The 23,393-nt window shown below is 53.4% G+C and overlaps 3 protein-coding genes across 3 annotated transcripts; 1 reads left to right on the top strand and 2 right to left on the bottom strand.

Annotated features, from left to right (window-relative positions):
* The first annotated feature begins 1,724 nt into the window (after positions 1–1,724).
* LOC136994590 (gonadotropin-releasing hormone II receptor-like) lies at positions 1,725–3,337 on the top strand. The gene is made up of 3 exons (XM_067313147.1): positions 1,725–2,198; positions 2,302–2,506; positions 2,832–3,337. The coding sequence occupies exons 1-3, from the start codon at positions 1,725–1,727 to the stop codon at positions 3,335–3,337; spliced, it is 1,185 nt and encodes a 394-aa protein (XP_067169248.1).
* An 834-nt stretch (positions 3,338–4,171) lies between these two features.
* RBM8A (RNA binding motif protein 8A) lies at positions 4,172–7,113 on the bottom strand. The gene is made up of 6 exons (XM_067313196.1): positions 7,016–7,113; positions 6,630–6,689; positions 6,124–6,201; positions 5,588–5,724; positions 5,214–5,350; positions 4,172–4,764 (listed from the first exon to the last, which is right to left on the bottom strand). Exons 1-6 carry the CDS (start codon positions 7,080–7,082, stop codon positions 4,719–4,721), a joined length of 525 nt encoding a protein of 174 aa, XP_067169297.1. The 5' UTR covers positions 7,083–7,113; the 3' UTR covers positions 4,172–4,718.
* A 1,215-nt stretch (positions 7,114–8,328) lies between these two features.
* LIX1L (limb and CNS expressed 1 like) lies at positions 8,329–23,393 on the bottom strand. Its single transcript, XM_067313331.1, has 6 exons — positions 22,984–23,393; positions 16,886–17,049; positions 15,662–15,802; positions 14,674–14,769; positions 12,828–12,905; positions 8,329–12,639 (listed from the first exon to the last, which is right to left on the bottom strand). Exons 1-6 carry the CDS (start codon positions 23,354–23,356, stop codon positions 12,397–12,399), a joined length of 1,095 nt encoding a protein of 364 aa, XP_067169432.1. The 5' UTR covers positions 23,357–23,393; the 3' UTR covers positions 8,329–12,396.

Genomic DNA, 23,393 nt, shown 5'->3' with positions numbered 1-23,393 from the left:
CGAACAGACCATGCTCCCGGCTGCTGCAGACGAGCGCATCTGCTGCTCCAACGTCGGCTGAGAATCTGCCCCAAACGCTGGCCCTGCTGGTCCCACATGCTGCTCGGGGCTGGGGTGTTGTGAGCAATAACAGCCGCCGGACGCCTGGGTCCTGGGACGCTCCCTCCCCGTTGCCGGTGTGCCAGGACGCCTGGGTTCCCGCGGGGCTCCCAGCACCGGCGGGAGCATTGCCTGGGGTTGGAGCAGGGCCGGGGGGGGGCTCGTGCTGTCGGCATCCGGTGAATAAAAGTCCAGCACAACTCACCCCATCTCCGTGTGTCCGTGCGTCCGTGGGTCATCCCTCCACAGTGCGCAGCGCCGTGGGGCTGGCTTGGCTCGCCGCGGGGTCCTGGCTGGTGAGCAGGGTGCACATCTGGGCACCAAAACATCTGGGAACTGGCATGGCCAGGGTAAACACAGCTGGGTGCCAGCACATCTGGACACTGGGGTGTGCGAGGACCAGCACAGCTGGGTGCCAGGGCATGCGAGGACCAGCACAGCTGGGTGCCAGCACATCTGGACACACGGATGCTTGTGCACCGGCACAGCCGGGTGCTACGATGCCCGAGGACCGGCACATTTGGGTGCAGGCACATCCGGGCACTCGCACATCTGGGCACCCCCAGGTGCCAGCACCCCCAGTGACGGGGACCCCGTGGGGCGGGAGGGGGCAGGTGGCAGGTGCTGGGGGTAGATCCTGCCTCCGCGATGGATCCTTGGGGGGGGCCCGTCCTGGCCCCGCAGTGCCGGCACACCGGGAAGGAGGGGGGGACACCCGTCCCCTGGGGCAGGGCCCCGCGCCCGGGGCCGTGCCGGAGGGGGGGTGCGTGGAGCCGGTGGCTGCCCGGCGAGGCCGAGGCCCGGCGCCGCAGCGGGAGGCTGGGCTGGGCCGGGCGCTGGCGGCACCGGCTGCGGCAGGAGCGCGGCTGGCAGCACTGCAGAGCGGTACCGCGCCGGAGGGGCTGTGGGGGCCGGGCGCTGCCGGGGCTGGGGGGCACTGCCGGGGTTGGGGGGCACTGCCGGGGTTGGGGGGCAATTGCCACGGGGCACTGCCAGGGCAGGGGGGCAATTGCCACGGGGCCGGGGCGCTGCTGCAGGACGCGGCCGGGGGGACGGGGACGCGGCTGGGGACTTTGGGCTGGAGGACACCGCCGGGGAGGGAGGACGCGGCCACGGGGCAGCGGCAGGGCTACGGGGCGCCGGGACGGAGGACGTGGGGGTCAGGCGTGGGGGGGGGGGGGAGCAGCGTGGGGGGGGTGCGGAGACGGGACACCGCTGGGGACGCCTCCCTCTCCCCGCACACCGTGTTCCCCGGGGATGAGCAGGGCCACCGGCGCCGGCTGGGGCAGGGAGAGGGGCAAAACCCCCCTTGGGGGGTGCGTGGGGGGCAATTCCCTTCGCAAATAACCCCCCCCCGGCACCGAGGAGGGGGCTCCCCGGGGGTGCCGACCCCACGCTGGTTTTGCACCCCACGCAGGGCTGGGGCAGCCCCGCCGCGGAGGAGGAGGAGGAGGAGGAGGAGGAAGGACAGCGCCGATGCCCCAGAGCGGAGCGGATCCCCTCCTCCAGCAGCGCCCGGGAAGCTGAGACCCGACACAACTCGAGGCAGAGCGGCACCGCCGGGATCCTCGGGGGCCGGCGCCAACCATGCCGAGCGCGGCCGGGTTCCCGGTGCCGCGGGCGGCATGAACGGCACCGGCGCTTGGCCGAACCGGAGCCGCGAGGAGGCCGCGCCGCTGCCCACCTTCTCCACGGCCGCCAAGGTGCGGGTGGCCCTGACGTGCCTCCTCTTCCTCTCCTCGGCCTGCTGCAACGGCGCCGTGCTCTGGACGGCGGCTCGGGCGCCGGGCCGGCGGCCCCGGGTGCGGATGCTCATGGCGAACCTGGCGGCAGCCGACCTGCTGGTGACGGTGGTGGTGATGCCGCTGGACGCCGCCTGGAACGTCACGGTGCAGTGGTACGGGGGCGACGCCGCCTGCCGGGCCCTCATGTTCCTCAAGCTGGCCGCCATGTACGCCTCGGCCTTCGTCACCGTCGTCATCGCCCTGGACCGCCACGCCGCCATCGTCAACCCGCTGGCCGTGGGCCGGGCCGGGAGGAAGAGCAAGGCGATGCTGCGCGCGGCGTGGGCGCTCAGCGCCGTGCTGGCGCTGCCGCAGGTCGGCGCGGCGGGCGCCGGGCGGGAGGATGAGGACGGAGGGAGGAAGGTGGGTCGCGCTGACGGTGTGTGTCCGTCCCCCCCCCCCCCGGTGCGTGTTGCAGGCGTTCGTCTTCCGCACGGTGAGCCGCTCGCGGCCCCGGCGCTTCGTGCAGTGCGCCACGGTGGGCAGCTTCGGGGCGCGCTGGCAGGAGACGCTCTACAACATGTTCACCTTCGCCTGCCTCTTCCTCCTGCCCCTGCTCGTCATGGTGCTCTGCTACGGCCGCATCCTCGCCGCCATCTCGGGCCGCTTGAAGGAAGCCGGCGGTGAGCGGCCGGGCCGGGTCCGCGTCCGCGCGCCTCCTCCCTCCCTTTCTCCATCATCCTTTCTCATCTCCTTTTCCGTTTTCTCTTTTGCATCATCCCTTTCTCCCTCTCTTTCCTCGGACTCATCCTTTTTTCCATCCCCTCTCGCAGGACTAAGCCCCCCCATCCCTGCCCAACGCCTTGCTACGGAGCAAAGGGTCCCCGATGCTCCGGCCGGGACCCAGCACCCCGGCGCGGCTCCCCTCTCCCCAGCTCATTAACCCAGCGCCGTTAATTAACCCCCGGGCAACGCATCCGCCCTCCGGGCCCCTTCTCTGCCCCGCAGCCTCCTCCCGGGAGGTCCAGCTCCGCCGCTCCTACGACAACATCCCCCGCGCCAGGATGCGCACGCTCCAGATGTCCATCGTCATCGTGCTGACCTTCATCGTGTGCTGGACGCCCTACTACCTGCTGGGCCTCTGGTACTGGTTCTCGCCGGAGATGCTGACCCGGGAGAAGGTGCCCCCGTCTCTCAGCCACATCCTCTTCCTCTTCGGCCTCTTCAACACGTGCCTGGACCCGCTCGTCTACGGGCTTTTCACGGTGCACTTCCGCAGGGAGATGTGGCGTGCCTGCCGCTGCGCCCGCCGCCGGCACGAGCGGGAGGCGGCAGCGGCGGCAGCATCCGCGCTCACCGGCTCCTTCCGCGTCTCCACCACGGCCGTGCCGGCCAGGAGAGCCGGCAACAGCCTGGGGGGATCCGGGAAGTACGAGCTGGAGGTGATGGCGGGGGCGAACCTGCCGGGCCGGAGGTGCGAGCTGTGCCGGAGGACGGTGGAGAGCTTCATGTGACGGGGACGCCCGGGCTGGATGCACGGATAAACTCGGATTATTTTCTCAGCGGGAGCCCATCCGCGGGCTACCACCAGGCTTGCGGATGAACCGGAGTCAGCCTCTCGGCACCACGGGCACCTTTCCCCGCCGGGCGGAGGGACGGCGCGGCAGAAACGGGGCTGAGCTGCGCAGCGCTCCCCGCTCGGGGCTCGTCTTGGCGGCCGCGCGGCGCCGACCGGCAAGCAGACATCACGCCTTCGCGCACGCGCGCTCGGAGCCGCTCGGAAAAGCCCCGCATAGCGGCGTCGGCTCCCCGCCTCGGCCCATTCCCAGCACGCGCTACGCGATCCCTGCAGAAACGATGTTTCCACCCAACCCTCAGCGCCACCATCGCACGCTGTTTACGGCAGCGCAGGGCTATTTAAGTTCTAGCAGCCTCCGAGCTGACGGCACCGGCAGCGCGTTATCCTACGGGCCAGGTGTGCGAGGAGCGATAAGCCGGAAGCAAAACCTCTGTTAGGCAAAAGCACGCGGAGTAAAAACTGTTGGGGTAAAAACACCTTCGAAAGATGCTGCTGGGCTTTCTTGAGAAAAAAACATTAATTTCAAAATGCGCCTTTTTGTCTGTGCTAGAGGCACAGGGAGAATTAAACACTAACAGAGCTGGAAAACCCGCTGAGCTGAAAGAGAGTAACACACAGCTAAATAAAACTATCTTTTTCCAAAGACTGTTTTAAGGTAAAATGGCTCTTTCTACTACCAAGTTGTTCTACTGCCAGGCTCCGGATCAAAAGCAGGGACGGTTACATCAATTGATTTTAGGAAAAACCTAAAATTAGCAAGGCAGCGTGATCGGTTACAATTTGTCAGAATGTTTAATTAAGGACAAATAACAAGAGGACAATTTTACACAAAATAAGAGTTATTTAAAAGGCTGTAAATGAACAGAATTCACTCGCAAACATAAAGTCAACAGAATAAACCCCTCAGGAGCTTTAAGGAACATTTGCCTGTGGTATATAAAATAACTTCTCTCCAAAAGAAGAGCAGTCAAAATGCCAGGTCACTTTCAGGCTTAAGAAAATGGAAAGACTAAGAAATGTTTTAAAAACTTTGCGGTTTGATAAGCTAACCGAGCTCAGGAGCTTCATTCACCACAAATGCAAGTGAGACGAACCCCTGGGAACATCACACGTTGCTTCTTCACTCAAGTTTTCTCGTTTGAAAACCCCAAAACCTCGCAAGAAGCACGCGTTAAATTTGCTGAAGTGATTAACTGTTTTACCTCTACGGCTGTTCCTCAGGTGCCCCGTCCCCAACATACAAACCCTCCCCCCTTTTTCCCCAGTCCCCCCCCCAAAGTTTGGGCTCGTAACACACAGGTGGAAATAAGGATCGATCATCGACGCCTCCTGTCCGGACTTCTGCTCCGTCGGCGCCCACCCCTGCAAGAGAGGCAGAGCAGAGCGTGGATGGGGGGCGGTTTATAGGTATTTATAGACCCCGCGAAGGTTTCGGTCCACGATCAGTGCCCGTTTCACAGCATTTCTCTGCCACACGGACAAGCCGGTCCCCGGCACGCCGAGGTTGCGCCGATGACCACGCGTGACCGTGGCTCAGCCCAAACTCGCAGCATTTTTCACGGGAAAGTCAGTCGGCTCCACCAGGGCTAACGTTTGCGCTCCCGAACGCTCTGGGGCATCCGCCTCCCACCTCCCCTTGATCCACAGATCTCCAACGCCGGCCCGGGCTCGTGAACGCTGTGACATTTGCGGCAGCAGCTCAGCTTCATCCCTGCCCTCCCTCGCCCGCCTCAGCAGGACAAAGGAGCTGCAGCTGAACCCTTCCTCCCTCCGGAGAAACCCCTTATTTTGGTTTAAGCTGGCCCTCTTACCTTCTCTTTCCTTTCGGGGGCCCTCTTACGAAACACCAGTCCACGCTGATGGGCTGCCCCATTAGCTCCTGGCCGTTCAGCCCCTCCATGGCTGCCTGAGCCTCTTTATAGGTTTCGTACTCGACCAGAGTATATCCCTGTGGGCGAGAGGGAGAAAGCGTCGGTCAGATCCCGGGCAGAGGGGGAGCCCGGCAAGAGGCTGGAGGCGGGAGAAACCCCTCTCCGAGCTCGTCTCGCTGTCCGGGCAGCGTCGCGGCGCCCCACGGTAGGGCTGGGGAAAAGGAAAGGGCGTCTGCGTCCCTGCGTGCGGCCGCTGAAGCGGCTGAGACGGTTCGAGGCCCGAGGGCAGCCCGCCCTGCGCGTCCCCCTCCTACCTTCAGGTAGCCCGTCCGTCTGTCGAGGTTGAGGTGGATGTTTTTTATCTCGCCGTACTCCGCAAACTTGTCGTGGATGTCCTCTTCGGTGGCCTCCTCGTGAACCCCCGTGACAAAGAGAATCCAGCCCTCGACCGCTGCAGCGCACCAGGAGAAGAGGCCATCGTTACGCTGAACGCGGGACACCTCGGAAAGGGGCTCCCCCCGCCACGAGAGGCGGCCGCCGGAGCGGCTGGAAATCCCTGGGCACATCGTGGCTAAGCACGACACCGAACGAGCCGTACGCGGGTGGGAAAGGGAGCTGCAGCCCCAGAGACCAACCGCTTGGCTTAGCCCAAAACAGAGGCCAGAGGGGCCGGGAAAAGCTCAGCCCTAGCAAGGTCTGAATCCTCATACGGAGCCAAACAACGGCCCCAAGCTTCCCCGTCTCCGTTCCAGCCGCCAGACCCCACCGTCTCCCTGAACCAATGTGTCATCTCCCTCCTCTAACGCGCCCGGAGTCGGGGCTGGGACAGGAGCCTCCCGCGGGTACTCACATCGCTGCGGGCCCGGCTCATCCCCATCTTGTTCCACGCTGTCGTAATCCTCGCGCACCCTGGCCCTCGAGCCCTCCTCTGGAGGCACAAGAGGAGAGGAGGAAAGAGAGATGGGCGACCGCTGCTGCCTCTCGGGAGCGCAGCAGGACGCAGGCAACCTTTTAGGACTCCCCAAAAGCACAGAGACAGGCAGGTTTAACATTAAGCCCTCTGCATGGAGGATCTGCCCTGATCCCGCTCTCCAAATCGCCCTAAAGGGCCTCTGAAACGTCACAGCACATGAACCGTTGATCCAGCGCACCCAGCAGGAGGGACCGGCTTCCCAGGGACCTCGACCAAGCGATTCCAGCGTGAGCGTTTAGCTGAAATTGGGAGACTGAAGCCTGGGAGGGGAAGGGGCCACGAAGGCTGCAAAGCGGCGGCCAACGCCGGGGTCCTGCGGGCAGGCGCCATCCATTCCCGCCGGAGGGAGGGAAAGAGGGCAGCGCCGTGCCGCCACCGCTCACCTGAGCCGAAGCCTCGGCCCTTCCTCTTCTTGGCCTTTTCCTTCAGCTTGTGGATGCTTTCTGCGGACGAGAGGGATGTGAGGGAGGAAAGGTGCCCGCGAACGGGTCGGTACCGGGGAGGGGAGGGGGGACCCGGGGCCAGGCTGGTCCCCAGGTCCGGGCTGGGCACCGACAGGGGGGACAGACCCGAACCGGGCCCGGCGTCAGGCTGGTCCCCAGGTCGGGGCTGGGCACCGGCCCCGCCGTGACAGGGCCCGACGGGGAGGGGGCGGCGGCCCGAACCGGGACCCCCGAGCAGGCCCGAGGGGAGGAGGCAGCAGCCCGGGGCCGGGCCGAGCCGGGCGGTGGGAGCGGGCTGGGTGCTGCCACCACCCTCCCGCCCTCACCGTCGCCATCCTCGTCCATGGCGAAGTCCTCGCCGCCCGCCTCATGCAGATCCAGCACGTCCGCCATCTTGCCGCGCTCCCCGCCGCCGCCGCCGCCACCGCGCTGCACGCCGGGAAGAGGCCCGGAAGCACTACCTGACGCCGCGCCGGAGACCACAGGGCGCCGCCATCTTGGTGAGGGCGCGCGGCGGAAGCGCCCGTGGCGCCATCTTGGTGAGGTCAGCGCTTCACGTCCGGCCACAGGCGCCATGTTGGGAAGGGAGGAGGCGTGTTTCTCCCCCCCCAGCTGGAGGCCACTTGCCCCTGGGGCAAGGCCTGGGGCAGCGAGAGCTCCTGGCGAGCTCTTACAAACTGTTTACGGCTCTTTACAGGAGCCGATAAAGTTTCAGCGACCAGGGGGGCCGCCTGCTTCTCCTTACCGCCTCGCTGGTCAGCATACTGTAAAGCAAAGTTATTTTTAGCCTGGTTTCCCAGGGAACCGGGGCTTCCACCAGCACGCTGCTGCACACACAGCTGCACCGCTGGCCCTCTTCCCGCCCGCAGCTTTCGAGCCCCTGGGACGGCTTCGGAGAAGGACCCGGCTCTGGGGGACGAAGCTTTGCCAGCCTTTGTGAGGCTGGGATGCTATTCCCGCAGGGAAGGACTGCGGCATGAACTCAGCCCTCAGGAGACGAACTAATGCACAAACTGCAGGAAAAAGAAAAAGAAAAAAAACAAACAAACAAAAAACCCCCTCCTGTCCTAGGGGAAAAATATGCTGATGCTTTTTGCTGTGCAGCTCCTACAATCCTGAAAAGGCACCAGAAAGGCAGAGCCAGTGGGACACAAAGGGGACGCGACAGGCGAGAAGGATGAGGTTAAAAAAAAAAAAAAAAGGCCTTAAGGAGCCTTAAATTGTCCCAAGCCACCGTCTCCCTCCAGCGGGGAAAGCTAAGGCAAGGCTGGCCGTGCCCCGTCCCTCCCGTTGGCCAGGGAAGCACCTCTTGTGCAGGGGAAAAAATCAGCTTTCAGCAAAGCCCGGCCGTGGAGGCCGCTTCTGTCGCCAGCTGCTGAGGCCAGGCCGGCCTGGCTTCAGCCCCAGAGTAACAGGCCATAAAGCACTTTCACAAGCAGAAGAAAAGCTGGAATTAAAGGAGGACAAACACTGGTTTAGCGAGAAACAGCACGTCGCCCGTGCACTTCTGGGGTGGAAACTGCAAACACTTGTTTGTCCCGGTGTACGAACTACTGCCTAAGAAAGATTCAAATGACAAGTCAGTGGCAGGATTTGCCATTTCTACCTTTCAAGAAAAAAAGAGAGAAACCACTACAGCTACCCCAAAATCTATTGCTTTATTGTATAAAATTATACATACAAAATGCAATGATGTACTGAATGTTATGACATACATGGAAAAAGGCAGGGACGGCACGTGAAAGGTGATTTATCATTTGAGCTTTGGATTTAACTATACAGCGTGAACAAGGAAGACGACAAGGTTTTGGATGCTGAGAAAGCCAGGATATTAATGCTGCTGCTGCCACGGGACAGACTGAAGGCCAGTCCCCCCGCCCGCTCCCTCAGGATTTGGGAAAAACGATGTTCCAAGAGTATAAAGTTGTAATTGGAATAAAGAAAAGAGTTTTATACACTTACTGCTATTTAATATAAAACTGCCCAGGACCTGCCTAGGCTTAGTGTTGTTCTTAACCCTGAAAGAAGGGGAAAAGCAGCGACACCCACCAACTACACAGGCTTTGTGTATGGGTACATTCAGGTGACAGAGACTTAGCTGGTTTTGTTCGTTATGAGGCAGATTCTGCAGCCACATCTCAAAACAAGCTTGACGGCTTCAGCAGCTACTTGTCCCACCTCTCCCAAAGCAAGGAAGCCCATAAAGCTTTCCTCGTCCCTAGGGCAGGGGCGTTATCACCTTCCAAGTGGATCGGGAGACAAAAAAACCAGTGTCAGTTTTGCCAAAAGACAAGTAAGGGTATATCAGGTTTTCACTGTACCTTCCCTCCTGCCAGGACGTCCCATTTTACAGACTTGGGCTTTGACAATGGAAACAGCATAATCCTCCTCGATTCATTTCAGAACGGCTGCTGGCAGTAGCAAGGCATCTGCAACAGCTTGCGTACAACTCAGCGCTGCAGGACGGAGGAGAGTTTACGGAGACGGGCTTTGCTAAAACCATTAAGCTCCCTACATGCAAAACACTAGCAAGCACCGCAAATAGCGGCGCGGGCAACTTCTGCTACGCTGAGAGTCCTAACACGTAGGGCACAAACTCCGCTCGGCAGGAATTCCTCCTCCCCGAGGACGTCTCCAGGGGGAGAGTCGAATTGTTAAGGGCTGCTACATACATTTAAGTAAAGAAGTTTCTAACTGACAGGGCCTTGTACCACAAACAAAAAACCAGTATTAATTCAGACAGGGTGCCTGAGAGCGATTCTAGATCCAAACTCCCCGCTGCACCCAGCTGTAGTCAGGGAAAAGGGGGAGCACGATGTTTCCCGAACGAGCACCAGGATTCTTATGGCAAGACTGCACCAGTTCTGGCCCGTTGATCTCTACGGCTCTAAACGACCTTTTTCAGCTTGCAAAATCCAAGCGGACCCTGACGATTCCAGATCGGCCAAGAACTGGGCGTCTCAGAACTTTCTGTTGGTCACGTTTTCCATCTCATGTTGCTAGAGAGGTGAGAAGTAGCTAGGATAAGATGACAAACCCTGGTCTGTAACACAGGGAAAAATACTGATGCAAGTCAAAGCAACTCGAAAGCCTGGAGATGTGTGGTTGGGTGCCAATCCTGCTCACACCATCTGCTCAAAAAAGTGAAGTTTCTCAAGAGTTTCCATATTTGCAAGATCAGGCTGTCAGATAAATCACCGTTTCACATGACGTATTGTAACACTATACGCAGGTGTGGAAGTGCTAACAGAAAGACATTAGACTCCACACTATTTCTAGAGCAGGTGATTAAATCCAAATACAAGGTCTAGATATTACCAACCTGTAAAAAAAACAAAAAAAAACAAAAAAACTCCACACCATTTACAATCACATTTATAAACACATTACACATTAATACTGTTGTGTAAAAAGGCTGCATATAAAAAATATATAAAAACAAAATAGGCTTGTTAGGGCAAGAATACAAAACTAGAATACCTACAGATAATGCAGTTTTCTCGATCTTCATTTCAAAACAAGACTATTGCTTGAATATCCACGTGCCTCTAAGTTCACGCATACTCTGTAAGAGGCTGTTTCAGAGAAAGGAGAGGGTTGAGGGGTGGTTGTCTATGGAAATAGCAAAAGCTACCCGTCAGATTCCCAAAGGCTTTGTACCTCTACCCAGAGCATAGTCATGGGAGGAGAAAAAAAAAGACCAGAGGAAGCTCAGAGCTGAATACTGTGTTGAAGAAAGAAGTCTGTCTTCAATTTATAGCTCCACTGAGACATTGCTGGCTCTTCTGGGCTATATATTAGCAAAGTAGGAAGTGATACAAGAATTACCTTGAACAAATCACTACTTTCTTGGACTGTGAATCTGAGCTACAGGAACACAAGTGTCAGGAAGGGTATTTTTAATCTAAACATCATACAGATTTAGTACTGATATGTATACAAAGAGCAGGGAACTATTCATTAAAAACAAAAAAAATAGTGCATATAGAGATTCTCAGCTCAGCAGTGTTTTGTTCCAACACCGCTATTGAAAAGAAGGGAGCAAGCTCCAAAGCAGGGAGCCTCCAGCTCCAAGAGAAGCACAGCTCTTGCACGCACTTTCTCTCCCACTCTGCAGTTTGAGGCAATGCTATAGAAACCAAAGGCGCCAAACCGAGAGCCCACACCTTCGCTTTGTACAGCTGAGCGATTCCCTTCCTCCCGCACCAAGCTCTCACTGGGTAACATTAAGGCGTCCTCTGCGTGATCTACTGAAGATACCTGCAGAGCTACTCAGCCCTCTGCCAAGCAGCAGCTCTCCGATCCACCAGGACTCCTAAAAATTGTCCCTGCCAACTATTTCTTGGGAGCTAGGCTGTGGAGAGCGCTGTGTGCTGTAAATTAGGCACAGTCCCTCTTGGCACAAGGGTTGGAGCCCTTTACTCTGGCTGGTAGAAGCAAAGCACAGTTGAGGCCAAGCCCTATCTGAGCTTTTGCTGCTGGGGCTGAGTAGATCCTGTGTTCTGGTTCAAAAGATTAAACACAGCTCTGGTTAACAAAGACTTGTAAACACAAGGCTCTTCAGGGAGAGAGGCTGCACAGCTCCCCCGTATTATTGCTAGCTAAGTCTGAAACTCTGGCAAGGCTTTTTAAATCTTCTTTGAAAAGGAAGTTCCATTTGGTTTGGAAGCTACCCTGGAGAGAACAGCGTGTCCACCTCTTATGTCTCACAAGATTTTCAAAAATCCTCACCTCCCCAGGTTAGCTGGGGAAGCTGAACAACTCCAAGGCTTGATTTCTAGCCAAGTAAACTGGCCACTTCATGCCACCGCCAACTGCTAGTGCTTGGGACAGCCCTTTAGCATCTCCATCCTCCTAGACTGGGTGAAACACCCTAAGAACCCAAAGCGGATTGAAAAAGAGCATAGCAGGAGGCTCTGTCTGGTGCAGACTGATTAGCTGCTAAATCCAATCCCTTAAGTACCACAGGGCTTTGTAGTTTGCTATTAGGTGCGTTATTTACTTTGGAAATGAACTACATCCTACCCTGTGAGTGAAAGGCCAGAGCAGGAACAGATCCAGACACCTGACAGTTGTAGGGGTAACCGTGAATCCTGCCTGAGCTTGCAACTGGAATTCTGTAGAGTGATCCTCCGACTTAAGTCTGACCAAACCAAAATCCCAGTTTTAAACCCCTTTTATGTGCTTTGGAGTATTCCGCAATGTAGCTTGCATTGTAGAGTTAAAAAGAATGCTTTTTTTTTTTTTATTACTATGCTTATCAAGAAGGAGTTTTGATAGAACCCCCTCTACTACAGGAGCAGAATAAAAAAGCAGGTCTGCACAACATGCATCAGCTCCAAAGAACAGAAGCTTCTTGAAGAAGCGCTACATTTCCACGTAATACTGCCAATTACATAGTACCCATGTACAGCGGAGGTCTTTAGTGTTAATACTGAAAGGCTGCATGTTTTAAATGCACTCTTTAAAGTGACAGAAGGAATTCTCTAGCAGATAGGAAGCGGAGGAGGAGATCTAGAAGCAAGTTTTAAAAAAAGAAGGTATAAAAATCTGTACAGGCGTTTCAAAAAAAAAAACTTCTTTAAAATGTGCAAATGGGTCGCAATTCTGGAAGAGGCATTACATGCGTTAAGTGACACGGGACGGATCCCGCCAGTGTGGAGGTGTTAGTAGGCCTGGGGGAGCGGAATGACTTGCATACAAGAGTCTAGCAGTTGGAGGAGTGCATGCTCCCCAGCTGGCCAGCTGCCAGCATCAGGATGTCTTTCTTCTCCTTATGGAAACGCAGCTCCTTCCCAGCCAGGCGGGCTTCATCCAGCTCCCTCTCCGTTGAAGCCAGCTCTCTGGAAAGGGCCCCCGGGCTGTTCTGCTCCCTGTTCACCCAGTCCATGGCCATCTGGTTCCTTATGTCGTCGTCCAGAGCGCGGTGGGAGTAGTGAGCCAGTACTTCCTGGTGGTAATGGACATATGCAGGGGAGCTTAGGAAAGACAAGTCACTAAATGGGACGCGCATCATTTAGTAGCATCTGGCTTCCTTGCCAGCTAAGGAAGATTAAGGACGGGGTTGCGCATCCCAGCGCGCCTAGAGTACAACTGCAAAAGCACAGCTCGAGGGAGACGCCCGCAGCCCAAACTCACCTGCCGCGAGCACTGCCTCTCTCGCATGGCTTTGAGGCTGCCGTTCCAATGCAACAACTGGAAGACCGTCATCAGCTCCTGCAACGGCAAGAGGTGGTCGGGCTCTGTGGGGACGCAGATTCTGAATAATAACTGCTTCCCAAGAATTCAGAAAAGAGCGCCAGAGGTGCGCACACGCACTAGCACACACAAGAGGTCATCTCAGAAGAGGCTATGGCATTATGAGGAACAACAGGGCAAGTTAGTTTCTAGCTACTGGAACAAGGGCTGAAAAGGACTTTGCACCACCACACCCAGTCCTCTGCAATTCCAAGGATCACAAAATAGGTTTTTTTTAAACTTCAGGAGTCCATAAACAAAACACTTCCAGCATTTGCCAGCTAAGATTTACATTAAAAAGATGAGAAGCCACAGAAAGGAGACTGAAGGCATCATCAGTGTCCTTGGGAGCCAGGAAGCAAGGGCACAGCCTGGCTCACACCACTGGACAAAATCCCCCCCCTACCACATGAAAGGATTACAGAGGAGACAAAGATGCTGATGCTTCATTTTGCCCCAAGGACTTTAGTATTCAGCATGCAAGACTCCCTCTGTCGTTTGCAACCTCAAAGCTAAATCAGCAGTCAGAACGGGTGACAATTCAATGTTTCACAAGCAAACATTTCTCTCAAGGCCACACAAATCCTGCTTCATAAACTCACAGCAACTAGTTAGACTTTCCCAAATACAAACACCGCCTAAGGAATATACATAACAGAGTCGTCCTGTGTAAACAGGACTATTAATATAAACACTTCTGTCTTCCGCCTACCAAGTATTTCCATTCAAGGGAAACAGGCCAGGCAAGAAGTCAGCTTCAGGAGAAGTTTGCCTACAGCAAAGAACCCCAAATACAGCAACGCGACAGACTTAAGGCGCCTACTTTGAGAAGCGGCCAAGCTTTGCTTCAGTATCCAGAGCACAGTGTTGTGGTCTAGTCCTCCTCCTCCTTTAAAAATCCAGTTCCTCAAAAGATCAGTTTGTGCAATCACAGTCAACTAGTCTGTAAAATACTCAGTTCAAGTTACTTTCGAAGCCTATATTTAATTTAAAAGGATCCATGAATCTCAAAGCACTTTGATAACAATGTCTCTGTATGTGCTGGGACAGACATCCCACTTGACAACAAGGAGAGAGCTCAAAGGTTATTATCAAGTCAAACGTAGACTTCAGAGTGCTCTGAGCAGCCTTATTTACCTGGGTGCCCCGGTCTCAGGTAAATATGAGGGGACCCATAGGAGCGGTTTCCTCACAAAAGCTGGAATAAAGCCCAGAAAAATCTCTGTTCTCAGTCATCTGTTCTGCACTAACTCCTTCAGCTCCATTAACCAAAACTGATAAGTGTTATAACAGTTTTCCTCAGCAGTTTGTACTTTTCATGTCACAGATGTTTTGTCATAACGAGAGACAGACCGAGCATATTTCAATAGGATAGGAAGACTGCTCACATACTGCTGTGGCTCGAGGGCATGTAACTACAGTAATCAAGACTCCTCATTCTGCAATCAAAACGTCTTTGGATGAAAGATCTTCACCAGCTTTCCTAAGGAAAGCGAAATCTTCCCCATTCTACAGGGTCAGGGTAAAAAACAAATGAAATAGCTCACTTGAGGTCCTGAGTCAGGATAAGGGCTACAGTCCTGGACTGCCAAGACCAATACACTGCCGCAAATTATCTAAGTAGTATGACACTGAAAACACTGGATCATGAGAAAGCACAACCCTTTCATAAAGCACTGTATATATAGCTGAAAGATCAAACCAAACACCCCTTGAACCATATAATTAGTGAAGTTAAAAACAGTACCTGGAATTCCAGCATTGACTTTCCCTTGTTGGATTCCAGCATGAAGCGGAACGCACCAATTCCCGTGTTGGGATTATCAGCTTCCTCTCGATTACCCTGCGAGAGATTTCATACAAGAGCTGCGATTCCTGAGCAAGCGCAGCCCACGTTACCTGCTGCTTCTGCTGCGTCACCTCCCCAGGTCTCTGCTGCTGCAAGCAGAGCCGCTCACACTCAAGAGTGCCTGCACGTTTTTTCCCCTCTGACTGACTACATTGTTTAGTTTTCTGCCTCTAAAGAATCCCAGCGTTTCAAAAAAATTTAGAGATTTTTTTTCCCACTTCTGGAATTCAGGATCAGGTTTTTAGAAGGATACCTTGTGCATCTCTTAGACTGGTAAACTGGTCTGCCAACACAAGGCTAATTCAGCCTTGAATACTTGCATTGTTCACTCCAGCTTTCAGGGAGTAACAGGGTCTACCCTGCTTTCGAAAACGCCATTTGAAATTGGATTTTTTCTGCAGCCCACTAAGGGAATTTCGAAGTTCATGTAATACTTTGGGTACCATTAAAAGCCATGGGATTGCACAGCAAGAACTCCCTCCAGGATATGGTATAATTAGAGCGGTAAAAAAAAGAATGCAATGCGCCCCTCACTAGAAACTAGTGTTTCTGGAAAACATTTGATTTAAGCAAAGCTAACTAAAGTACCCAATCCAGTCACAGAGGAGACAAATGACTCAACATCTCAGTCTTATTATCCTGTCCTGCCTGAGCTGAGGGACAGCACATTCACACTCGGAAAAGGAAGTGTTTAGGACTGTGTAGGAGGGAGGCAGGAAAACAAGAATTAGAGCAATAGTTGAAGTTTTAATACTCAGAAGTCACTGAAAAACCTGTCATAAGGATTTCCAGATATAAGAGACAGCTTCTCTTCCCATGTTTCGAGTTTTTCCTCGGTCAATCCATCCCCACCAACCGCAGCCATCTAGGCATTTGAAAGCCTTACGTTGAAAGATGCCAAGGCCTCCGAAACACTCTTCTCAATGAACTCATCCGTGATCCTCCGAGAGGGATGCTCGTTAAAGACAGAGTTCATCAGCGCAATCTTTGCAGCGCTCCTTCGGGCCTCGGCTTTGGTTGGGCAGAACTGCAGAGAGACACACACCGTCAGGACAGAAAGGCAGCAGGAGGACTGAGATCAATCAGGCCCGACGCACCGAACTTCCCCCAGACACACGAAATAGCTATTAGGTGGCAGCGCTGTGTAGCGTTGGAAAGCTGTGCTCTCAGACATCCTGAAATCATTAGGAGCTAGTTTTAAACCACAGCTATCCCAACCATGCTAAACAAAAATTAAACAAGCAGCTGAACTCAGCACATAGTATCTGCATCGGGAAATGCCACCAATCGGATCGTCAACAAAACTAATTTGCTTAAAACCAAAATGTAACCAAATTACTCTAAACACAGGGACTGCTCTTCAGGATGGGTAGACCATTTAGCTGCTGGAACTGTTGCTTTTGGAAACATTCTTCAAACCAAGACTAGAGAGTAACTGCCTAAAGCCACTACAGCAAAGGAATCTGAAATGCAGTCAGGACCCTTTGTGATTTTTGGACCTTAATCTTTCGGGTGAGGTATTTGGGTTGGACATTTTCCTTTTAACAGAAAAGGGGCAGAAACCATTGATCAACTGTTACAATTTGATTTCTAGATTCTTTTGGCAGCTTGAGAAGACGTTCTGGGTCAAATCCAGAGCCCTCGCAAGGAACTGTTATTCTACCAAGTTGTCCAAGCTTCATCCCGTAAATATACCAAACCGCTCAATCCCATGAAGGATAGCTAAGTATTAAAAACAGTTAGTCTAACACTTAGCAATCTTCCCTGATACCATGGATGTTATCTCAGCACTGCTAGGGTCCATATCAATCACTTGTAGGGAACACAGTACATACAGCAAGGTAACATTTACAGTCAAACTTTCCAGGATTGGAGTAGGGTGGAGTTTTATAGGGGCAATTATGAACATTTATTAGCCAGCTTGAAATTACAGTCGGAGCCACGTCCTTCTCATGCCTCAATTTAGCAGAAAAAGTTTACACTGTGCCCACCACAGAAAGATATGCGAGCACTCATTCTGATGGGAAAAGGAATTGTAAGGGCACCCAAGTTAGGCTGCTTTAGAGAAGGCGCTACGTAGCAGGGACAGTCTCTAACCGAGTGATCCTACCTGGAAACTGCCAAAGCAGCTCCCTCCCGGTAAGGTGACATAGCAGACGTAAGGGGGACTGTTGGATGGGACCATCTCGTACACCACAAGGGCTCCATTTTTCAGATCAGCTCCACGCGACTGCTTCATCTGCCAGAACTCCTGAAGGGCTTCCACGACATTCACTGGGAAGACAGAAATAGAACAGAGCTCAGATGCAAAAGGAGAGCCTGGGAGGCTGGTTTCCCTATGTATCACCCGCAAGGAGCGGCCACATCCAGAAACGGAACGGCATGAACATTAGTGTACTCCAGCCTACGCAAGCAGGGCCCTGCCCAGGTTGCTCAGCTATGTCCAGTGTTAAGAACCGTCAGCTTCACGGGAAGCTGTAGGTGCACAATGTCAACCCAAACACATTTCTCACAGCCAAAAGAATGCAGAGAGAACCAGTGAGTAATATGACATGGCTTCATACACAAAAGCTCTTTTCATTCCAACAAATTCAGGGAAAAGCATTTAGATGAGCACTTGGGGAAAAAAAAAAACAGTGCAAGTTAGCAGGGGAGCAAGGCATTTTTCTAAGAGGGCTGTCAACAGGCTCAGCAGGTTTGCTCACCTGTCTCATGTGATCCTCAAAACTGACATTCTTCTTACATTTAAGATTAGAAAGATACCGCAAGTAAAGAAAAAGCATAAAGGCCAAGCACTAAAATAAACCAGCTGACCTGTATGGGCACCGTGATGCCTGCAGAAACCACCCACCCTTACATCAAACACCTAGCTGAAAACAGTATGATGGAGATGAAAAAAGTGACCTAAGGCGTACGGCTAGCCAGCGGAGGCCTTTAGGCACAACTCCCCTGTAATTTGGGTGGGAGTATTTAACTGCCACATAGTGATTGCAGAACAGTGCAGAGGAGAATGGAAATAACTAATTGGAGAATCACGTCTGTGTCATTCAAAAATGGGAAGATGTGTAACCAAACGGTGAATCACAGGCTAAAAAAATCAGGATTTTTGTTTTTAGGCTGTTTTTTTCACCCCTGTTGGGAAACCAAAGCCTAAAACATTAACCTTCTTTGACTTTTGTAATTACAGTCCTTTCAAGAGGAGTCATTTTTACGCAGGCATCTGGCTATTCCAGAGCACTGAATGTGCTACACGCAGTGCAAGCAGACATCCAGCTCTACCAGCCCAGCACCTCTGAGAAGACAGCTATTCCACACCATATGTAGCCAGTCAATGCAGACAGCCTTTGTGACAATCGGGTTGTAGCCCAAATCCATGAGATTACACTGTTCTTATTTGAATAAGCATGTAAGAACTAGAAGCGTTAGCTGTAACACTAAGCCAGCTGTCCTGTAATCCTCTCCGCTTTGAACACCAAATGTTTTGAGAAGGATCTCCTTTGAGTTGTTCTAAGTTTACCTGCTCTTTACTTTGTCAAGGCTTGGGCAAGAGAAACGAACCTCACAGCTTCTAATGCTCCGAGTCCCATCAAATTTGTCCTAAGCTGCTTTCTATGCTGAAGAGTTTGACATGTGGCTGTAGGAAAAGCCTGCCCTCGACTCTTCTTCAGCACTCCTTCTCCAACCCTGTCCCATCTCAGCAATCACTTGAAGCAAGGCAGCCTGCAAAATAGATTAGGGCAACTCCTTGCTAATGCAAGGACATCTGTTAAAATGTCTCCGCCCCAGCATTTACTTGCTCATTTTCAGCAAAACAAAAAGCAAGCATAAAAAACACCAGGCAAGTTCTCCCGCAAGGAGCCGCAAGAGAATTCACGCAATGCGGCTAACAGCAAGGCAGAGCAACAAGCAAGATGCGGCTCCTGTTTTCAAAGTCTCCCAGCATAAGATAAACAAGGAAGTCACTTTAAGGACACACAAAAACGGAAGATGCTAAGTCCCTCGTAAGCCGCCCCGCTTCGCTTCTTGGTTGCCCACACAGTGCTGTAACGCTTTGGGTCTTCAGCCAGGCAGTTTTCAGGGAGATAACTAGCTTGAACTTACTGCCTCTTATTTGCCTCAATTGCTCCCTATAAAATGAAGCAAGGCTTCAAGTCACTAGCACAGTAGTGCCTCGCTCAGCTTTTCATTCCTGTTTCAAATGCAGTCTTTTCAAGGCGGTTGTTAATAAAGCAGTCACTTTGGATTATCTTCAAGTTTAGTTTCTTTTGTTAAACATGCAGCACAGGGGCAGTTTTCCACTGAAGGCTGACAAAAAGCCGTACAAACAACACACAGTTCCTTGCCAGGCCTACAGTGCACCAATATACGTGCAGAATTCACACACAGGCAGGCAAATTTCTCTATTGACAGTATAAGTCATGCACATAATCCCCAAAAGGGGATTTGGAGACAATGCTTGATTCAATAACAGCTTCAGAGACCATTTGGCACAGGGCAACCGAGACTCTGCAGTAACGACCACACACCAATAACTGCAGAGAAAGTTGAGCTACGCCAGGCAATGCAAATTCTCACGACAAACTCACTTACTCCGAAAATGCGGAGAAATTATAGCTTAGCTGAATTTAGTTAAGCCTGAGAAGCTGGTGTTAAGAGGAGGTTAACAAGGAAATGCTATGCAATGAGCACACACGCACAGAACTTGTGTTTTCAGTCCAAGACAAGGGTCCCTCTATGTTAGACGCTGGCTATTTGTCACGCAGGGTACTTTGTTAGCAACTGGTGCAATAGGTCAGACAGCTGAGAAGTATCCAAAAGAGGTTTTTCCACAGACTGCAGTCATTGCTGCCAGCTGCCACAGGGAGGACAGTTTAAGGAGACAAGAGAGTAAAACACCTAATTGAAACTCCACAAAACACTTAAGAACAATATGCTTTTATAAGGCTGAAGAGCAAACCGTGTTGCTATGAATAGAGACCTACCCATCTGCCCCGTCCTCCTCAGCGTAGCTCCATCTATAGTGCTACGCATATCACATCCATATTTAGCAGGCAAACGCTGGCTGAGCACTTTTTGCAGCATGCTAAATCCCACAGTACCATTGTCCATAGCTATGTGAAAAGTGAAATCTTATTTTTAATTTGTTCTAGATCAATGATTTGCAAGTTTTAGGGAGTCTGGCTAAAAAACTCTGCTTATGCACCCCCATCTTCCCATTACCTTGTGCCTTTTGTATCACCATCACAAAATAGCAATATTGAAGAAAGAGGCAGGAGATGTGAAGTTCGTTTTCCCTTTCCAGAAAGCATCCTAAATCCTGTTACATCTCACGCTTGCGAGTGTAAGGGTTTCTAGAAAGCAGGGACACCTTCTGCACGCTGAAGAATTTTTAATCTGATAAGGAGCGTGAAATGCAACACAGTACTCCGGCTAGGCAGGGCGCCGAGAGAAAGATGGATGGAGGGTTTGACAGCAAGAGGTGCTGGACAAGTGTTGTATCTTTGTGTCTTTTGCAAGGCCTCATTTAACAGGAAATCCAACATTTAAAGAGAGGTATTTTAATGCCTGTAAGTAGAGCGAGTCTTTCAACCAGCTCAAAACACTGGAACTCTTACCATCAGCACCAGCCAATATCCTTTTTGTTTGTTTGCATTTATGAGGGCCACCAGTGGCAGCAACTGGAAACACTGATCTTCTAGAAACAAGTTTGCAGCCCATCTGTGTGGGAAGAGACCCTCGGATTTACAAAGCACTGCATTATCCGGACGGGGCTGCTCTTTCCAGAGGCTTAACCAGCTCCTCCTTAGATTTGCCACTCAAAGAGAGGGGATGAAAAGAAGTTTGGAGCCAGAGAAACAAAGCAGAACCTGCTTTGACAATCAGTCATATCTGTTTATTGCTTTGGAGCGTAACCCCATATCCCCGCGTTGTGTATATGATAGCACATCTGACTTGCATATTAAATACAGAAGAATAAGTGATTCCACATGGTGTTAAATTACTCCCGAGCCAGAAGAGCAGCGGTTCCACTGTGCTCGAGTCACACTGACTGCCAAGCATTTACCATTTGAACGTGCACAACTGTGTCTATTGGACCTGTTGCCATAACCGGAAGTCAGGAGCTCAAAATAGTTGCAAAGCGTCTCCTTTCGGGTGGGGTGGAAGATTCTTTCCATCACAGAGCCAGTAAAATACGTGCTTTAACCTTTTCTCTCGCTTCTGTACTTTTTTTTCCCCAGAGGGCCAGATGGAACGTACAAGAAACCCAGACTGGAGACTTCTCTGCGGGGCTCTCACACGAACGGGCGCCTCTGTTGCAATACCCGGAGCCCCACAGGGATGGAGCGTGGTGCTTTACTTCACACCCCCACAGCAGCATCTTCCAGCACCAACGGCCTGCAAAGCTGACGCCTTCTCCCAGCCACTGTTTTTAATAGACGAGATGCAGCCGCGCAGAGCACAGAGCAGAGGGGTTTCTTATGAACATCGCTGCCACCAGGAATGCCAATGATTGCCCAGCAGAGACCTATTAGCGGCTGTCTTCATTGACAAATGACCTTTTTTTTGTCCTGGCATTACACAGCACATAATGGAATTATAGACAGAGGACTAAACCACTACCACACAAATAAAATCATCAATAAAAATACCCTCCACTTTCTCTTAGCGAGCCATTATCGTATGTTTACCCGTTACAGGTACTGCATAAGCACAAAACCTACTCAGCTTTAAACCACAAGTTAAGGATTTGTCTGCCCACTCAAGCTCCTGTGCCTGTCTGCGGTCAAGTATCCTCGCATACCCCTACCTTTTCTTCTCTCCTTAATGCCTATGTTTACAAAAGCAAAGCAAAAAAACAAAAAAAAAACCCAAAACACCAGAAAAACCATGTCCAATTAGTTATCTGGAAACCATTGATATTTTGAAAACAGAAGTTCGCCTTTAAGAGGACATGCAGCTTTCTAAGAAAACCAGACCCGTTAATGTTTCTCAGGCTTGACCCCTAAAACCACCAGACTCCTTAGGGAAAAAGCAGATCCAGAGAAACCACAGCCTCAGCTGTTTTACTTTGAGGGTCACTTTCCTCACGTCCTCATTCTTGGCACGAGCAGCCCCAGATAGAGCAGACTGGAACAGGGATTCTCCTTGCCTCTCCATGCTCATCTTTAACATAGCCCAAAGCAGAAGAGCTCAGTCTCCAAGGTTGGGAGGTCCTGAGCACAGGATATCCCCGCACCCTTTCTGGAGGTCTGAGAGGAAGCTTCCCAGGTACCGTGCTCCCTCAACAGGCATCAAGACAGCAGCAGACACCTGAAAGGTCTCTCGAGTGGCACAAAAACGCTTTGTACCAATATTCAACCTAATGACAACAACCACGGATGTCTTGGCTACCCTTACAGACCCCTCAGACGCAGCCCACGGACAAACCGAACACCCCTGGGATAGGGAACATCAGCACGCAGCTATGGGGGAGACTCCTGACCCTCCTCTTTTCTCTAATTCACAGCCCTGCATGCAAAAGGGCGCTCAAAGCTCAGCGGGGGGAAGCAAGAGAAAGCAGGGCCCTCGCTCAGCACTGCTCGGGGACCAACAAAGGCTGCGATAAAAATTCAACGCAATGCAGCACAACCTCCAGGTGCTTAACCAGGGAAGGAAGAGGGGCTCAAACAGGTCCACACCTGAAGCAAGGCTGCCTTACGTTGGGGAAGATAAAAGGGGAAAAAAAGCTAGCCTGGAGCAGGGAAAATGGGTTATGACAGGGGAATCCCAGACGGGGATGAGGTGGGGGAAAGGAAGGAGGAAGAAGGGCTTGGTCAGGAGAACCCCAGGCACAAGGTTGCGAGGAAGAGGGGGAGCTGGCAGGGAAACATCACTGGGAGATGCCGAATCCTACAGTGAGCGGGTGGGAGAGGAGATGCCCAGGCTCCAAAGCAGGGGGAGAGGTGGAAAAGGGGGCAAAGAAGGGTCCCAGCGCCCGGGATCCCATTCCCGGGGATGAGGAGGAAATAAAACCACGGGAGAAGACAGCTCTGCCTGCGGAGGAGACAGCTGCGGGCCAGGGGAGGCGGGAGGGGAGGCCTGGAGGGGGGGACACACGAGGGAAAGGGGGAGCCGGACGCGGGGGAAGGGTCTCCCGGCCCCCCCGAGCCGTTGCTGCCCGGTGCCCCCCCGCCCCCCCCCTCCCCCGGGGCGCGGCCCCCCGCTCACCGCGGCCGTAGCCCTGCGTGTGCTTGGCGAAGCTCCTCACCACCGCCTCCACGGCCTCCCGCAGCACGGCGGGCGGCCCGGCACCGGGCGGAGGAGGCGGAGGAAGCGGCGCTCCGGGGCCCTGCAGCCCCAGCGGCGGCGGCGGCGGCGGCAGCCCCAGGCCCAGCCCGGCGGGGGGCGGCGCGGCGGGCAGAGGCGCCGCGGCGGCGGCGGCGACAGGCGGCAGCAGCAGCGGCGGCGGCGGCGGGGGAGGGGCGGGCGGCGGCAGGGCCGAGGCCGCGGCGGTGGCGGGGCCCCCCGTGACGCCCGGGCGCAGCGAGCGCAGCGTCCCCACGCCGGGCTGCAGCCGCTGCGCTCGCACCGACTCCATCATCGCTGCCGCCACCGCCGCCAGCCCGCTCCGAGGCACG

This window comes from Apteryx mantelli, chromosome 31 (assembly GCF_036417845.1).
Source record: "Apteryx mantelli isolate bAptMan1 chromosome 31, bAptMan1.hap1, whole genome shotgun sequence".
NCBI lineage: Eukaryota > Metazoa > Chordata > Aves > Apterygiformes > Apterygidae > Apteryx > Apteryx mantelli.
The sequence above is the reverse complement of the archived record's forward strand: the minus strand, read 5'-3'. Positions and strand labels throughout refer to the sequence as shown.

What these genes read in the sequence shown, in the direction of transcription:
- LOC136994590 (XM_067313147.1), top strand. Translation starts at nt 1,725, where the DNA reads ATGAACGGCACCGGCGCTTGGCCGAACCGGAGCCGCGAGGAGGCCGCG. An exon ending in CCGTGCTGGCGCTGCCGCAG is followed by an intron (nt 2,199 to 2,301) that starts GTCGGCGCGGCG and finishes TGCGTGTTGCAG; the next exon opens with GCGTTCGTCTTCCGCACGGT. An exon ending in CCGCTTGAAGGAAGCCGGCG is followed by an intron (nt 2,507 to 2,831) that starts GTGAGCGGCCGG and finishes TCTGCCCCGCAG; the next exon opens with CCTCCTCCCGGGAGGTCCAG.
- LIX1L (XM_067313331.1), bottom strand. Translation starts at nt 23,356, where the DNA reads ATGATGGAGTCGGTGCGAGCGCAGCGGCTGCAGCCCGGCGTGGGGACG. An exon ending in GCTGCTTTGGCAGTTTCCAG is followed by an intron (nt 15,803 to 16,885) that starts GTAGGATCACTC and finishes GTCTCTCTGCAG; the next exon opens with TTCTGCCCAACCAAAGCCGA. An exon ending in AGTCAATGCTGGAATTCCAG is followed by an intron (nt 12,906 to 14,673) that starts GTACTGTTTTTA and finishes TTGCCGTTGCAG; the next exon opens with GAGCTGATGACGGTCTTCCA.
- RBM8A (XM_067313196.1), bottom strand. Translation starts at nt 7,082, where the DNA reads ATGGCGGACGTGCTGGATCTGCATGAGGCGGGCGGCGAGGACTTCGCC. An exon ending in CATGGACGAGGATGGCGACG is followed by an intron (nt 6,690 to 7,015) that starts GTGAGGGCGGGA and finishes TCTCGTCCGCAG; the next exon opens with AAAGCATCCACAAGCTGAAG. An exon ending in TGAGCCGGGCCCGCAGCGAT is followed by an intron (nt 5,725 to 6,123) that starts GTGAGTACCCGC and finishes GGTGCGCTGCAG; the next exon opens with CGGTCGAGGGCTGGATTCTC.